This window comes from Melopsittacus undulatus, chromosome 1 (assembly GCF_012275295.1).
Source record: "Melopsittacus undulatus isolate bMelUnd1 chromosome 1, bMelUnd1.mat.Z, whole genome shotgun sequence".
Classification (NCBI taxonomy): Eukaryota; Metazoa; Chordata; class Aves; order Psittaciformes; family Psittaculidae; genus Melopsittacus; species Melopsittacus undulatus.
The window spans coordinates 12,556,186-12,573,228 of record NC_047527.1 but is presented as its reverse complement, the minus strand read 5'-3'; the positions used below and the strand labels follow the sequence as shown (position 1 = coordinate 12,573,228).

Sequence of the window (17,043 nt, the reverse complement as noted above, 5' to 3'; positions counted from 1 at the left end):
GTCACAGTGCAGCTGCCAGGCACTCCCCAGAGACAAAGATCACAAGGCTTGACTTCAGCTGAAATATGATTTAGCGAAAGAGACAGCAACCGAGATTAAAACTTTAATTTAAAACTTTGCCAACAAAAATTGATTACAAAAAGGGAAATTATCTGTACAAAAGAAAGGAGGTACTCATTTAACAAGAGACCATAATTGTCAGAATACACTGGAGGATGAACAGTGCTTCAGGTCAAGTGACAAGTGAGAAACAAATGAACCAAGCTCATGATATCAAATTCCACAGTGAATTTTCCATAAACCAATGTAAATTGACCTGAAGCAGCTCAAAAGCTAATCAAGACTTATCAGAAGTCTACTTTCCTTGCAAACCTCTTTCTCTTGATTTAGGGAAGCAGGATGTGCTAGAAAGCAAGAGCCAGAACAGTGCACTGGGCCAGAACAATGACTTTTGCCATGCTTCCTCCCACTCAAACCTTCCCTCTGGCCTTCTCTACAAAAGTGTTCTGCAATTTGAGTGTGCCAGGGGTTTAGCTGAGTCATAAACTATTGCATCTTCCTGTAACAGTTAGGTCCTGACCCAAAATGAAGACAAATGCTTTGGAGACAGTGATATTACTATGACTAAAATGACCAGCTGCATCATAACTCCTATATAAGCGAAGGTTCTCAAACTTTGCACTTCGAGCATCAAATGACAGCTGTTGGTCAATAACTGATGAGTATTTACAACACTATGGAGTCTTCTGCCTACATTTTATACAGGGACAAGAGCATTGTTAAAACTCATAATTGAATAGACAAAAATTGCAGGTGAGTTCTGAACTCCAAGTTTCTGTAAAATCTAAACACACAATGAGATCATTACCAGTCTTCTACACTTTTTGAGAAGCCAAATCAAAACCTTGAGCTGCTATAAAGAAATGGAGCATGCATTTTTTCAGGCAAGCCACCTAAAAACTTCCAGGCCAACTGCTTGCTTTTCACTCAGTTCTGTATCACATTGCATTGACACATTCTTCAACCTTCAGAACCCAGGTTTACCGAAGAAACAAAGCAGTAATAAAAATGTTTTGGCCCAGATTCACTTCACTTACTTACAGATACCTGAGACACCTAAGTTGAGGCAGAACAGCTTTCTGTGCTCTGCCTACCCAGTAAAACAACCTTGCTAAAGGGAAATCTGAATCTCATCCTAGTGAGAGTGCTCTTCTTCCTGCAACTATAAACCAAAAAGTAACCAACTATACTCCAACTCAGAAGTCTTGGTTAAGCTCAGAGTAATTGTGTTCCTGCCTTCAGTGATGTCATTTATGTGAACCTAAGCCTTAGCTTGCTCACTTGCAGCTCCCACCTAGGGGAGTTGAGGACAGCTACCTTTAAGAATGCCATGAGACATGCATGAATCCTTCTTACAGCTGAGAAAACTGAGATAATTAATCAAGTCCATGCAGCGAGTCAGTAACAACCTCACCTTGCAGCTTCCTGGATCTTCACCCTGTGCTCTGCCCATGGAACCCACTACGAGGAAAACTATTCTGTACAGAATCATTCCCTTTTCCATGTCAAAATGTTTCACCAAAAGTAATAAACAATGTATGCGATGTCTTATTTGACAATGAAAGAGTCCTGAAGTAAAAAAACTGTTCTACTGTATCTTGACCCTGGAAAAAATTATTTCCAGCTTTGATTCTTTGATGTCTTAAAGCTTTTAAGAGAAAGTTGAAGATTCAGATAACAAACATAATGCTGCAGTCAGTACCCTTTACATTAACCACAATATGTTACATGTTCTAGCTTAAGAGTATTTGTGCTACCCAATTTTGCAATCAAAACAGAAACCTTGAAGCCAAGAATTCACAGATCTTAGGAGAAAAAAAACCAAGCCAGCTAACTTCATTGTGAACAGAGCAAGCCTTATAATATGCCATGAAGAGTTCAGAGATTTCAGTCCTGTTAATATGTTATTGCCATTTCAAATGAAAGCCGTCTTATCCTTAGTCTTGCCCAGCCCATGCTGTAGCAAGTAGGACAGTACAGCAAGAAAAAAGACTCCCCTCAAAACACAGCCTAACAGTAGAAATGAAACATTAGCACTTTGCTTTATGAATGCAGAAGATATCACTTAAATAATGTTTCCAAAGACCCTGGGACTCCAGTACAGCTATGGAATAAGTCAGCCTCCTAAACTCAGGGGTCAGACTGAATCATCCACCTCACACTGGATTCTTACCCTACCAGTCAACAAAGCTTTCAATATACCAAGTGAGACATACCATTAGCTTGTTCCAGCCCATCACAGAATAAGATGGCATAATGGATGTCTGTTGTGACACAGACAATAACTTTATAAAGAAGGCTTTTTTTAATGGCAGAATCAAATTGGACACTACTAGCTAACCCGGAGTAAGATCTACATTTTTCCCTTCTGGAGATTTTTATTTTCTCTTGAACCAGAAATATTCTTTTTAATCAGTTAAATCCAACAGTACTACAGAGAGCCCAGTTCTTAAGCATGCTCTGCACCAAGAAGGGTCGGTTCTACGTCCAATTAAAACTGAAGAGTTGCTGTTTTCCAAGAGCAGGAGTTCTTCACTGGTCACCTAGCCGGAAACCTTGGCCCCAGTTGTGTCTTCCGCCACCCTGCTGGTCTTCTGCAGCTCTTCTCATGCTAGCAGGTGGGACACCAAACCCTGACACTCCTCCTCTCCTATTTGGCAGCCAGCGATACCTAGGACAAGCCAGAAGAGGAGAGAGTTTGAGAAACAAATGTGACCTGCGCGTAAATGCCAGGCTACTTTTCCATGCACTTCCTTTTAGCTGCTAGACTTCACAATAATACTGGCTTTTCACAGTTTAATTCACCACAGAACTCTTGCCAAATCTAAGCCCTCAGCACAATGAGAAATGAGAATTGTGGGGAACTTCCATCTCTGGGATATGGTTAGATAGAATAATCCAAACATAAGGGAAAAAACAGTGATCTAACATACATCTGCATTTTGCATGGGATGCCACCAATGCAGTCATTTCAGCTCTACAACACACCGAACTCCTGCAAATCCCTTGCTGAATTTGACCCCTAAAATCTGCAGCTCACACACAAAACCCAGATTCCTTTATACAAGAAAAATATTCTTGTATAGAAGTTGCTCATTATTGTATTAAATGTATCTGTAATTCATCACAGCATCTTTTTTTTAACAAAACATTAGAGTGCAAAGGCAGAATTTATCCCTTTGTAGAGGTATTTGCAGTACTTCTGTTCCTGCTTCTCAAATACAGAGAAAAATTAAATACACCTATGAAGAATCAAGAAAATTGCACATCACTAACAAGATTGATGGCAGTTTCAGAGCTGTTATTACCTTGAAAGACATTTCAAAAAATCATTTTGTCTTCTAATCTTTATGGAAAATGTGGTTTACCAGAAGGGCTTGAAAACTCAAGCATGAAGTTTGCTTACTCACTACAACCTGTACAAAAAGTATGACTGTAATTCAAGTTTGCACCTTCTATAACATAAACTACCTGTTTACGTTATAAAAAAGGGTTAACTGAGTTGCTATGTAAAGTTTGGTACAGGAGGAATATTTACAACCCCAAAAGGGCAACTGAAGCTACAAACTTTGGCTTCTGATACAGTCCTTAAATGCCAGAAGAGTAAAAAAGCACTTCAGAAACCAAGACAAGCAGTCTCACCCAAGGTGACTGGTAAGGACTGCAAAACAGAATACATATTTTAGACCTGAACAAGTCTACAGCTGACTCCTACTATTGTTACAGGTTGCTGAACTGGTAGCTACTGTAATGATACATGGACATACAGATAAAAGATCACTGACAGGAGAAAACTGGAGGTTTTATGGTAGTATCTGATAATTGTTAGGGAGTTCACTTTACTACAGCTCAATTCAAAAGCAGAACTATGACTTTTACTCTCACTCTTCAGAGTGGGTAAAGGACACAGGCCATCCATAGAGGTAACAGAGAACTCTCACATGGGGCATTTACAAGAAACTCAACATTTTTCATGACTCAGCAATACAGTCAATATGACAGCCTGAAGCAGGCTGATTCAGCAAAGTATATCACACCTTACAATCCCAGCAAATATGTCTGAAGAACAACACAGACAACTGGACCAAAGAAACAGTGAGCTATAGAATAAAACCAGCTTACAGGAACTGAGGTGTGGACAGAAAATTCCTTCCTCCCAAATCCATTGGATATTTAAACATTAAGAAGAAATACAGATGTCCAACCAGATTTCCTATCAGCTCATTGATGACTCTGCAAGGCAAAAGAAAAAGAACTGTTTCACAAAGTGTCTTTTCTGAAAATAAATGAGTGCCCATCTTCTGCCAGTTACTACTGTTCACCTGCCATGGGCATTGCTGAAAATTTCCCTTCCCTCAGCATTTTACAGCCACTTCTACAGAAGAGCCAACCTTCTGTGCCAACACATCCACAGGCTGTTCCACCCTTCCTTCCAAGCCTTCTCTACAGTCTGCACTGAAAATGCAATTAAATACTTGTTTACACCAAGGAATTAGACCGTACAGCTATTAGTGTCTCAAATAATAGTCTGTTGAGCTTGAGAAGTTACTACTGTTTTCACTGGACAACCTGTCTCCTGCTGTACTGAACCGTTTTGTTCCCAGTTCTGCAAAGACACTGCTGAATGGAGGCCCCTGAGTATCTTCTGTCATGCATAGAAACAGTAGGTATCTAACAGCAAGCAGTTTTCTCAAGTGACAGATGAGTCAGTAGGAGGCACAGCCAGAAAAGGGAATTTGGTTTTGCTGTACTATCTCCTCCTTTTATAAATCAATCACGTAATTTGTTATTGTCACTAATTGTGTTACAGCGGCACCAAGAGGCCCAAACCAATTGAGGGCACCAATAAGAAAGACCATGCACAGAGAGGATTCGTGCACCATGGAGTTTAGTCAAAGAAACCCAAGACAGAGCAATGAATTCAGCAGGTGCTAATATGGCACTCTTGCCATTTTTCCTTACTTCACAAGCTGATAAAAACATCACGTTAGGCAAGACTGTGAGGAAAAGTAGTAACAGCACTATCAGAATCAAGCTAAATTTGTTTCTAAAACTAGTAATGATGGCTAGCCATACAAGGTGACATCTTTCTTTACTGTCCAGTACTCTTTTAATGAGAAAAAGGCCTAATGCACAAACTTACTAGAAAACAAACCAAATTTTTATTACTTTCCCCTCACCTACATTCTGTAGTTCTCACATGCATATCTCCTCTTTGCTTTTATCTTAAATGACCACCATGTAACACTAAGCATTGTCAGATTATACAGCTCTGAGCCTCTTATTTTAATATCACTTCTAAACTCAGCAATACGTTCAATAGCCATAAAAGCTTTTATAACTTCAATCTGGCCATATAAGTAAATACGTACGATCCGCCAATGATATAGTTGAATCCCAGAATAACCCATGGAAGGTAACAGGCCTGAAAAAGAAAGTAATGAAGACAGAGAAGTTGTAAGTACACGTTAAGGATATAAACCCTCTCAACTTCCCACTGCACTAAGAAGTGTAATTATCATCTCAATGTTGTAGGCATTACACAAACCCTTATATTAACTTAAGCAGATTCTATCTAACAAGGTAGGATATTCCAAACTGAGCCACCACTAACATTTTCAGACAAATATCACTCATTTAAAAGTTTTAAGTACATGCCTCTTTTGCACTCTATGTTCCACAGCACACTTACATCTCAAAGTCCTAACATTTCTGATTTTAAGGCCTGGAAACAACGATCAAAAGACTTCGCTGGAAGATCTGACAGAAACAGATGAGGTTGCACAGGAACAATTTTAAGTATCAACATTTTGTCACTTTGGTGTCACTATATTCAGTTTTTATCCAGCTGAATATTTATCAGGAATTTTTTCCCTCTTTCCAGACTGATAAATTTCAGCTGTCAGGACATCTTTCAGTAAAGCCACACTGTATGGAAGACCATGAAGAAATTTCATCTTTGTTGCATCTCAAGGAGTATACAGCTATGTGAAAGCACGGGACATCTTTAATAAGAGAAAATATAAATGTTTTACTCCTCATCTTCATGTGCATCTTCTGGGCAGAAACCTTTCCAATACCATGTCTGACGTACCTTAAATCTTGTTCCAAACCAAAACGATACAATCATGTCTCTGTTCAGCTGGGCCCACACATAAAGTACTGACATGATGAGTGGAATCATCAGCAACTACAATGTCAAAAACAAGGGAAAAAGTTACCATTACTTTCACAGAAGCCTGAGAAATTTAAACAGCAGGAGCTATAAGCTTCAAAATTACTTATAAGCATGATACATCAGCAAAAGCTTTAAAGACTGCCCCAGAATCTCTGCCATCATGTGTCATGGATCTGTTCAAAAGGTATTGAGAAAGTTAAGTGGAAGAACCTACTTGGTCATTCTCTTTTGCAAGACCATGCCAAAGCAAAGGGCTCCAACTTGCACCCAGTGAAAGAGCAGCTGTGGCAAACTCTGCTCCCAGCTGCTTCATAGCATACCTACACCAGAGTCAGCGATGTGCCTGTGCCGCAATCCTTTCCATCACAACCCAGGGCACTAACCCAAACACACTCATCTGGGGCTAAGCTAATAGACCAGATGAAGTCCTGTTCCACCAAATTGCCAGCTATGTCCCCCTCAGGGCACCACAGAGGGAAGGTGCATGCATAAATCACTGCTTCAGAGTACTGCAGCCAGCCTTGGCAAAGCCACCTTGAAGAGCTTGGAGTTAGCCCATGCTCCATGCAAGGAGATGAGACCATTTCAAACACCTCCTTACTGTGACTATGTATTAGCTGATGGGCTATTTCTAGTGAAATTAATATAAAACACTATTTAAACTGCTGATTTCTGAACTGAAGACAGACTGTGCCAGCAACATTTCTGTGAACTGGTTTAATGCTATGAGCCAGCTGATGTGTTTGGAAGAGAGGTTAAAAGTCATGCCTTCAGGGGTGCCACTATTCAACAGGTTTCATATTAAAGCCAGCACATGGGCACCAGTCCAGCTTTCCCCACACCCTACAGTGCACCAAGAGCCTGACTCATCACACAAGCACCTTTGGGTCTTTGTTTAAACCATTTTTATTTTACTGGGAAAAGAAAGTAATATCTAATTTCTTAAAGTATTAGAGATGGAAACAGAGGCCCAGCTATCCTACTCTACCTTCTCACTTTCAAGCAAGCCGCTCAATACAAGATAAAAAAACCTTATTTGGAAGAAAAGCACATCTGCACATAAATCAGCTAATTCTCTTTTAGGCAATACTTTGTATGCAGATATAAAACCATTTTAAGTACCTTTAAAAAAATACAAATCAATACAATCAGTCTAAAATTCATGCAACACATGGGTGGCTTCAGAATACTTTTAAACAATTTTGTGGCATCTTCCCCACAGCAGAAAAGGTCAGTGAATTTATGAACAGCCCTTACCAGAGCTCAGTGCTGACTGCAGATGCACAATCACTATTTCTGTCTACCAGGGGAGCCTGAGAGGTGATCTAATAAATTCTAAGATAATTTTGTACAGAATATTGAAGGTATTAGTGCAGGCTTTGAGTGACAGGGACAGAATGAGATGAGGAGAGAACAGCAGAGGCAGGCTGAAGACATGCAGTTATCTGATACTCTGTTGTGTCCAAGAAACACTCCTCCATTTCCCCCTTAATATCTGGGGAGATAAGTACTACCTCACAGAAACTGGTTCTTTAGACTAGTATTTTAATCATTCTTGTGAGGATTTTGCACTTCACAGTTCTGATCTGAATCTGAAGCTGCATTTTTCCCCAAAAAGATCTTCTGTTGGCAACTAAAAGGCACACTAAATTTAAGACTAAGAAACCCAAGAATCATTTTTAGATAAAAAAGTAAGAATGCAGATCTACATTCAACAGAAGAAACAGAGCATAGGTGACATCTTGTGTCCATTTTAGTAAAAGACTGAATGCTTCCTGATTGTACAAAGGGCCAGTATTCACTCCTTGAGTCCCAAACTAAGTTAGGAATGGCAGTCAGATACAGGCTTGTAATGCCAGCTGAGGCTGACCCAAACTTAAAAGCTAACAATACACATACAGCAGTCCGTTCTGATACAAACTAAACCAGCCCAGCTTAACTATATCCCACAATTATGTCAATAATGCCTTCTATAAAGTCATTAAGCAGCCAGAAAGTTCCATAAGCTTATTATATAAGAAATTGACCCACACTTACCTGCATGTCCATTGCCAAGCCAGTTATCTATCATTGCACCATTGAGGAAAATGCAGTAAAACCTGATAGACTAGAACAAAACAAAGCTGCGCACACACATTGAACACACATGCAAAAACCTTTAATGTTTAAAACTGTATAGTATTAAGTTAACCACTGGAAAAAATGCAAAACCTCCAATGATCTACAGATTTACACACTTAGTTTCAGTAACTGCTTTCAGCAGCTTTTCAAGCTACCTTAAGTCATTACTCCAAGGGCTGATGGACTGGCCTTTGCTCCCTGATGAAATCAGCTGACTGCAAACTCAATCAGTCCATCTATAAAAGCATGTTACAAGTTTAACAGATGGATTCTTTCATTCATTTTTTTAAAGACTAAAGTGTTGGTTTTCTAACTAAAGAAATACCAGATCATTAAAAAAATACCAATATATTGACACTGAGTCACAGGGGAAAAAAATAATTTGAAGGCTTTTAATAGTACTCTGCTACCTTGGAACCCAAAGGATCTACTTGCTGTAGTAACTGCTGAGCAGAAACAACTGCTGAAGAATTTTGCTATGATCAGAATGCTTTTAACACTTCATGAATGCATATAAAATAGCACAAAGCATTTTTCCAGATCATGTTTCCAGGTTGCTCCTTATATCGTATAGGGAACAAGCAACTGGAAGCTTCTGAATTACCATTTTGAAAGTCAAGTCACAATCAGATTCACTTAATAGCTCACAGGCAACAGCCTGCAATCACAATGCAGCTGGTAGGTTTTTTTTACATAACTAAATACATGTTGCTTGCCCGGTTACTGTTGTGGTTCAACAGGACTAGCAGGAGCAGCAATTCCCTCCATACAGAGGAATGCAACTGGAGATAGTTATCCTACTGATAAAAGCAACAGCATTTCTACAGGCTAGCTCTCCTGGCTCTACCCAGTTCACACTGACATCACCCCTCCTTTTTTTCCACATGCTGTGCCACCAAAAACTGCTACAAGGGAGTGGCATCAGCACAGAATGGGAGCATCTCGAAGGACGGAGGTCCCACAACATCTCTTGACAACCCACGCCAGTGCTGGACTGTCCTTACAGTAAAAACAGTTTTCCTTATATTTAAACTGATTTTTCTGAGCTTCATTTTGTGCTGGTTCTCTCATGTCCCACCACTGAGCACCAGTGAGAGAGGCCTGGTTCCATGTCCTTTACTTCCTCCCACATTAGGTATTTATTCACATGGAGTACTGCATCCAGCTATGGAGTCCTCAGCGAAGGAAAGATATGGACCTGTTGGGAGCTGATCCAGAGGAGGGACACAAAAAAGGATCAGCAGGATGAAACACCTCTCCTATGAAGAAGGTCTGAGAGAGTTGGGGTTGTTCAGCCTGGAGAAGTCTCCAGGAACACCTTATTGCAGCCTTTCAATACTTTGAGGGGGCTTACAAGAAAGATGGGGACAGACTTTTTAGCAGCGCCTGTTGCAACAGGACAAAGGGTAATGGCTTCAAACTAACAGAGGGCAGATTCAGGCCAGATTTAAGGAAGAAGTCTTTTATGATGAGGGTGGTGAAACACCACCTACAGAGAGGTAGTAGATGCCCCATACTTGGAAACTTCAAGGCCAGGCTGGATAGAGCTCTGAAGAACCTGCTCTAGTTGCAGATGTTCCTGCTTACTGCAGGGGGTGGGAGGTTTGGACTAACTGACTTTTAAAAGTCCCTTCCAACCCAAACTACTCTATGGTAAGACACCCCTGAGCCTCCTGTTCTCCAGGCTGCACAATCCCAGAGCTCTCTCAGCTTCTCCTCATGTTACAGATGCTCCAACCCTTTAATCACCTTTGTGACCTTCCACTGGACTCACTCCTGTATGTCCATGTCTCTCCTGTATTTGGGAACCTGGAGCATGATGTAGCCACCCCATACATCTCACAATGGCTGAACAGAGAGGAGCAATCACCTCCCTCAAGCTGCTGGCAATGCTTTGCCTAATACAGCCTATGAGGCCAGTGGCCCCCTTCGCCACAACAGCACATTGCTGGCTCAGGGTCAACTTGGTGCCCAGGAGGACACCAGGGCCTTTTCTGCCAAGCTGCTTTGCAGACTGTCAGTCCCCCAGTCTCTCCTGATGCCTGGGGCTGTCCCTTCCCCAGGGACAGGACAACTTCCCTTTACCAAGCTTCATGAGATTCTTTACCAACATATTTCTCCAGCCTCAAAAGGTCCCACAACCATCTGGTCTGTCAACAGCTCCTCCCAGTTTTTGGTATCCAGAACTGAAAAGAAAATTCAGCAAAACAGCAAAGTTCATGGAAAAACTGTGTCCCAACAGTCCTAAACCAACAAGCCCCGCTTCTTCAGGAAGTTGGCTCAGTGCACTCCTTTGACAAACTCAACTGACTTGTACCCAGCAGGTAAAGGATCTCTCCATAAGCCACCTGAATTTCCAACTCAGGGAATAGCAGAGATCAGACCTATTTGCACAGGGTAGCTTAAACATGCTAAATTAACTCAGGCAGCAATCCCTAGAAGTAGTTAAATGAAGGAACACAGCGAATAACCACAGAATCCCATGCAACACAAGCTGAACTTTATGTAAGTAGAACACTACACCCCAGATCACATACTTGTATTAGCACATGTATTAGTATTCTCTCTGCAAATCACTTGCTACCTTTCCAGAGATGAAAAACTCACCTGTGAACGTTTGCAACATTACAAAACTGTTAGTTGCTAAAACCTGGTCTTTGAACATATTTCAGGCAGAAACAGGAGAACCAAAATATTCTAAGTTTGATGATGAGCAGAAGGATACAACAATGCAGATCCAGTTAAACAGCAGCATGAACATGTAATCTGCTGGCCTTCCATCAAAAGCCCCTGTAAATAAAAAGAACTATTAGGAAAGATATTGAAATCTTGATAAGAAAAAAAGAGGTTTTTTTACTGTAGGGAGTCTAAGAAAAGCTCAGCTAATAACAGTTGTGCCTTTGCATGTAGTCTGTGGTTTATGGTTTCTATTTAATTTTTTAAAGCCTTAAAATAGAACAACCTACAGACCAAAAAATAAGATATTCAGCCTACTGCATTAAGTGCACTGTGTTTCTACTTAAAAAAGAACACACTTTAATTGTGGAGATAAGTGGTTTTAACTTCATAGAACTTTAAAACAGAGTTGGACCCCATCCTTTGTAAGAAGCTGCCAGTCAGAAGCACACAATAAAGAAATACACTTGCACAGCAAAGGCAGAGACACCACGTTTAACAATAGAATCATGTGAAAACCAGTCTTTACTTAGGCAAATTGCATCCCCTTTGCATCATCTGCTCAGACTCAAGAGATACAACAGTTTTCATACTCCAGAAAAATTCATGTACATGACAAGGAGGGTACACATGCAGATCATTCTGTTCCTTCTTCTAAGCTGAACTGTTTGCTTCATTCCCTATTTCAAATGTGTGTCAAATTTTTTCAGGACAGTAGATATAAAAAACACCCACAGACAAAAACCAGAGTAACATTCCCTGCAGGTCATACTTCATGAAATTACATTTAGATGCTCAGGAGAGTTTGGGACCTGGCAGAGATAAGGGTTAAGCACACACACACACAAACACACACCCAACAGCTCCTTGCAAACATGAAAATCATAAGCTCTCAGTCTTGCAAACTGTGGCAAAGGGCACCATGGACCTCAGCATCCGATCAAGACTCCTACCAACTGCCACATAGCCCCCCACAGACAAGGAAAGCCTGAGAATACCGCTGAAAAAGCACTCAGTGGCAAACTCAGCACACTACAAACAAGCTGAATTATGTGCTAATAAGGAAACAAAATGCCTAGGAAGAAGGCCACTGCTTAATGTTAGTACTGTTTGACTTTCTACAGGTATTTTACATGTCTCCCAAAAATTAAAGAAAAATCTACCTTTATTAGCTTTTTGGAATAACTACAGGAACTCAGCCTATGTAAATCAAAATTCATATTTTAGTCATTTTATTATTTAAGTTCAGCCATGTAAGTTACATGACAGGAGGAAAAAAAACCCACCCAAAACGTTTCAAAAATATTATTTGAAAAGTTTTAAAGTTGAAGAACTACATAAACTGGAAGTTTTCCCTTACCATTGCCATGCAACAAATAGAAACAAGTAAAAAGGAAGCTAACTAACCCCACAGAGACTCAGCACAGGAATTCCTCCAGAACAGGAAGAAATCAAAGCAAATGTTATCCCCTTAAAGTTTTTCACTTCTCATTACCTAGGAGATTACTAAAAATAATATTGGACAAACTATTTAAGTTGGCTTTCCAATATTTTTATAAGAAGACTGAGCTACAAACTGCCAAAAAGCTGAGCAAAAGGGCAAGGTGAGCTTTAGCCCACTAGGTCCTTCAATAGTGCCCAGGGTATAATCCAGTCATCAGGGGCAAGCTGCAGACTCACAACCTCATCATCCATACTGCTGGGGAGTGAGGTGCATACTCTGCTTTCCCTGTTGATATTTGTTATGTTCTGCTCCAACAGAAACAAAACAAAACCCCACCACACTCCTTTTCCTCAGGAAGCTACAGGTAAGCTTGTTCAGAAAGCACAAGCACAGTACAAACCCATATGGGTATTTTTGATAGCTATATTTGAAGCTAGCATGCAACACCAGTGTATGCTCAAAACCATGTGCAACCCTGAAAATAGAAGTTTCACTTCCTCAGTTTCACAGACAAAAGGAGGCATAGACCCATACATCCATGCTGATTTCCACCTGTGAACATATTATCAGCAACTTCTACATCACCCACTCTCAAAAGGATTCAAGCCTCTTTTTAGAGGGGAGGACTGATCTAATCAAGAACTTCATTTATACACAGAAAAATGACTATAATATAAAAGAAATGCATTGATTCAAACAACAACACAGCTGACTTCCCGGTTTCAAAATCCAGATGCATTGTACAGCAGGAATGTCAATTTACTGCTGAAAGAACTAACTTCCTTTCATGAGCCTTCTGCCACAGCACAGACAACCAGAGCATTTTGTAAGTATATGTACAAGCAGTGATGTCTTATAGTTTGCTTATATTAATTCAGAACTCTTACTACACATAGCTTTGCACAGTAGCCAGCACCCTCATGTGTTCACAATACACTGCAGAAATGGAGGAACTGTTTCTAGCTATTAAACTACTACTTACTTAAACTAAGAAAACAACCAAATACAATCTGACAGCACTCCTCCCTATCACTGTTACTATTACAGCCTACATGGGATTCTACAATGCTGTCTGGATGACAGGCTTAGCAGGGATCTCTTCTCTATGGTGGGACTTCCCAAACATCACTGTGCAATGCATTTCCACTTACATCATCAGTTCTAAAACGCCATTAGAACTACAGTGAAATTCTTGTTCATCAAGGCTTTCAGGAGGAGCTTGGCTTTGCAAGTAATTTAATTATTTACTTCCACTGAAAAAAATTCTCTCTAGCTTTAATGAACTATGCAATGCAAAATGAAACCAGTTTTAAAGCTACCTTATAACAACAATCCTTTTTTTGAAATGATCCATTATCTGGTCTCCTTTCTTTCTTTCTTTAATTTTTCCCCCTAACTGAAAATCCATCTAGTTCCTTAGCTTTTTCACATTTCTGTTTGACAGAGCATACACATAACACACAGAGTAACACAGGTAAGCAGCCCTTTTAAAAGAAGGACAAAAATGACATTGTTATTTTCTCAAGATGGATATATCCATTGTTATATCTGCTTTGTCATCCTTCTCTGTTAAAGGACATCAATCACAAGAAAACAAGAGGTAATGTCATCTTTTAACCTCCCCCACCCATTTTCTGAAATCCAACAACAAAAAGCACCAGGCCCTCCTATTGAAGCTTCGTGCAGTTCTGGTGTCCTCAACATAAAGAGGACATGGAATTGTTGGAACAACTCCAGAGGAGGTCACAAGGATGATCAGGGAACTGGAGCACCTCCTGTATGGAGACAGGCTGAGAAAGTTGGGGCTGTTCAGCCTGGAGAAGGCTGCATGTAGACCTCACAGCAGCCTTTCAGTATCTGAAGGGGGTCTACAAGAGTGCCGGAGAGGGACTTCATCAGTCACTGTAGCAACAGGACAAGGGGTAATGGGTTTAAACTTAAACAGGGGAAGGTCAGGTTAAATATAAGAAGTTCTTTACTGTGAGGGTGGTGAGGCACTGAAACAGGTTGCCCAACGAAATAGCAAATGCTCCATCCCTGTCAGTGTTCAAGGCCAGGTTGAACAGCCTTGGGTAACACGGTCTAATGTGAGGCATCCCTGCCTGTGGCAGGGGGGCTGGAGCTAGATGATCTTAAGGTCCTTTGCAACCCAAACCATCCTATGATTCTAGAAGTATCAAGTTCAGATCCTAAATGAACGGGCTCCCTGCCAAAGGGAATGAGCCAGTCACAGAAAAACCATTTTCAGAGCAGTTTCCCACTGACCAACATAAGCAGGCACAAAGATGAGTCACCTTTTTCATGATTCTGCCCAAATCAGCCACAATGCCATAGCCACAAATGTTCCCAACAGAAGTTCTGATAGCACATAGTCTCTATCAGCTCCAGACAGAGTTCAGCATGTGCATACAACTTAACAGATAACATACCTGTTTCTAATCGTGATGAATATTGATACAAGAAATACAAATTCACCAAGTAGAGAAATCCTGTTCCGGGTCCCACTGGGAAGAAGAAAGTTGCAGTTATCGGCCGCCAGATCTGTCCAGATCAAAGCAGAAAGATGCATTTATATATTGTAGAATGAACACATATGCATAGCTTTTGTGTTCTCATTCACTATCAATTACTTGGAAGATTAAGGAGGAGGTTAAAACAGCCCAAGTATCAATTATTGCTGCTTCAGCAGCTTTTACAGCTGTCTTTTTATTCTGTTGATCGGGGTTTTTTAAATCTGACAAGCAAAGCTATTAAAACACAACTTCCCATACTGCCTCCATCACATCTTCAGTATTGAGACTTTACTGCAGTGGAAAACGGATAGGCTTGCAAGGATGCTACCCTGTTTTAAAAGCAACCATACAGAACCCATCCTTACCTGTTGAAAAGAGGCCAAGAATTCACACAATAGCCTTTAGTGGTCCATTCCAGACAGCACACACTGCTTTAGAGAGTCTCCCAGCTATCAATATTGGGCACAGCAAACTGCATGGCAGCATGCAGCAAGGGCAGAACATGTCCGGCCATTTATGACTGAGCTTTTTAAGCAGCAACACTTCCAGACAGAATACTGGGATCCTCACAGTTTCAGAAGGAATAAATTTTGGGGACAGTATGTGAAACTAACTACAGATAGCACTATCTTTTTTTTTTCCCACTCAGCCTTTTTCACTGAAGATATAATGAATGCATATAATATATTTTAAAGGTTGGAATCTTTTATCTTCCTTCACTTTCATTTTCAGGCCACCAATGGGTGCTCTCTCCCTACACTCCTGCAAACCAGAACACTGCACCTGTAACCTCTCAGTGTGAGGAAGAAGACTATAACCAGATTGTGACCACTTCTGATCTGCTAACACACCCAGAAACACTGCACATCTGAAACCTCGGGACTTCAGCTGTTAGCTTATGTCAACTATAGCTAGGCACAGAAGCTGACAATCCCAAACACACAAGCGTTTTCAAATTCCCAGCAAGACGGTGCAAAAGATGCTCTTCTTTAGCCTTGCCTCAGCAGTGTCAGAGCAACTGGTTTGGGACCGTTGCACGTCTGCCTGTAACCCTTGTTCTCAAACTCACAATCACACAGCAGAAGCTGGGCAAGTCACCTGAAGTCACAACCACAGATTTTACGATTGGAGAATGCCTTGGCACAACCACCAGTGCCAGCCAAAACAATGCCCCCTAAAAGCATGGGGGAAAAAACATGCTAGATTGAGACGACAAACTACAGGGCCCCTGGAGGGCCCCAACCTTTCTTTCTCCCACCCAGGGTCCCGGGCAGAGCTAGGCACCACCGTCTGTCACCCTGGTGTGCAGCCCTGGGCCTGCAGAGACAGAACAGCTAAAGCCGGGGCTCAGCCGCAGGCCTTATGTAGGTTATGCAGTAACCCAGGTTCCTGCTGGAGATGATCGCGGTGCCTCCAACGGGGTGCTCGGTGGGTGATTCCCTCCATGGCGACAGCGACGCGGCCAGGGCCCAGCCGCCGCCACAGCCCTGGCCAGGCCGCTTACTACAACCCCCAGAACACCCAGCGCGCCCCGGACCGGGCTCCTTCCCGGCGCGGGCTCCGCGGGGCACACCGGGAGCTGTAGTGCAGCCCGTACCTGGAAGCGGTGGATGAAGGCGTCGGACCAGAGGAAGAGGTAGACGGGGCTGACGAGGCCCAGCTTGCCGACGAGTGGCACTGCGATGGAGCCAGCAAACCAGTAGCGGGTGATGAGCGGGATGCTCCGGAACCAGTCCCCCAGGTCCGACATGTCGCTGCCGTTGTCACCGCCGCCGCGGCCTCGCTAGAACAGAGCGCTGAGGGAAGGGAGAGCCGAGGATCCGTCCTCGCTGCTCCCGCCGCCGCCCCAGGCAGGGAGGGGAGCCCTGCGCCAGACGTGGCGCCTCCGCACTCCGCCGAACCACCGCCACTTCCGGCCCTGCCCCTCGGCGGCCGGGCAACTGCAGAGCCGGAAGTCCCGCCTCCAGGAGGATGGGGACCGCCGTTGCCGGGTGACGATCCCGCCGGTACCACTCCCCGGCAGGGGGGAAATTACTGCTTCCTTCCTACTG

The 17,043-nt window shown here is 42.1% G+C and overlaps 1 protein-coding gene across 1 annotated transcript; it reads right to left on the bottom strand.

Moving 5' to 3' along the window:
* Positions 1–59: 59 nt before the first annotated feature.
* DERL1 (derlin 1) lies at positions 60–16,921 on the bottom strand. The gene is made up of 8 exons (XM_005143835.3): positions 16,590–16,921; positions 14,909–15,020; positions 11,085–11,149; positions 8,276–8,302; positions 6,155–6,250; positions 5,433–5,485; positions 4,183–4,293; positions 60–2,731 (listed from the first exon to the last, which is right to left on the bottom strand). Exons 1-8 carry the CDS (start codon positions 16,740–16,742, stop codon positions 2,593–2,595), a joined length of 756 nt encoding a protein of 251 aa, XP_005143892.1. The 5' UTR covers positions 16,743–16,921; the 3' UTR covers positions 60–2,592.
* Positions 16,922–17,043: the final 122 nt, after the last annotated feature.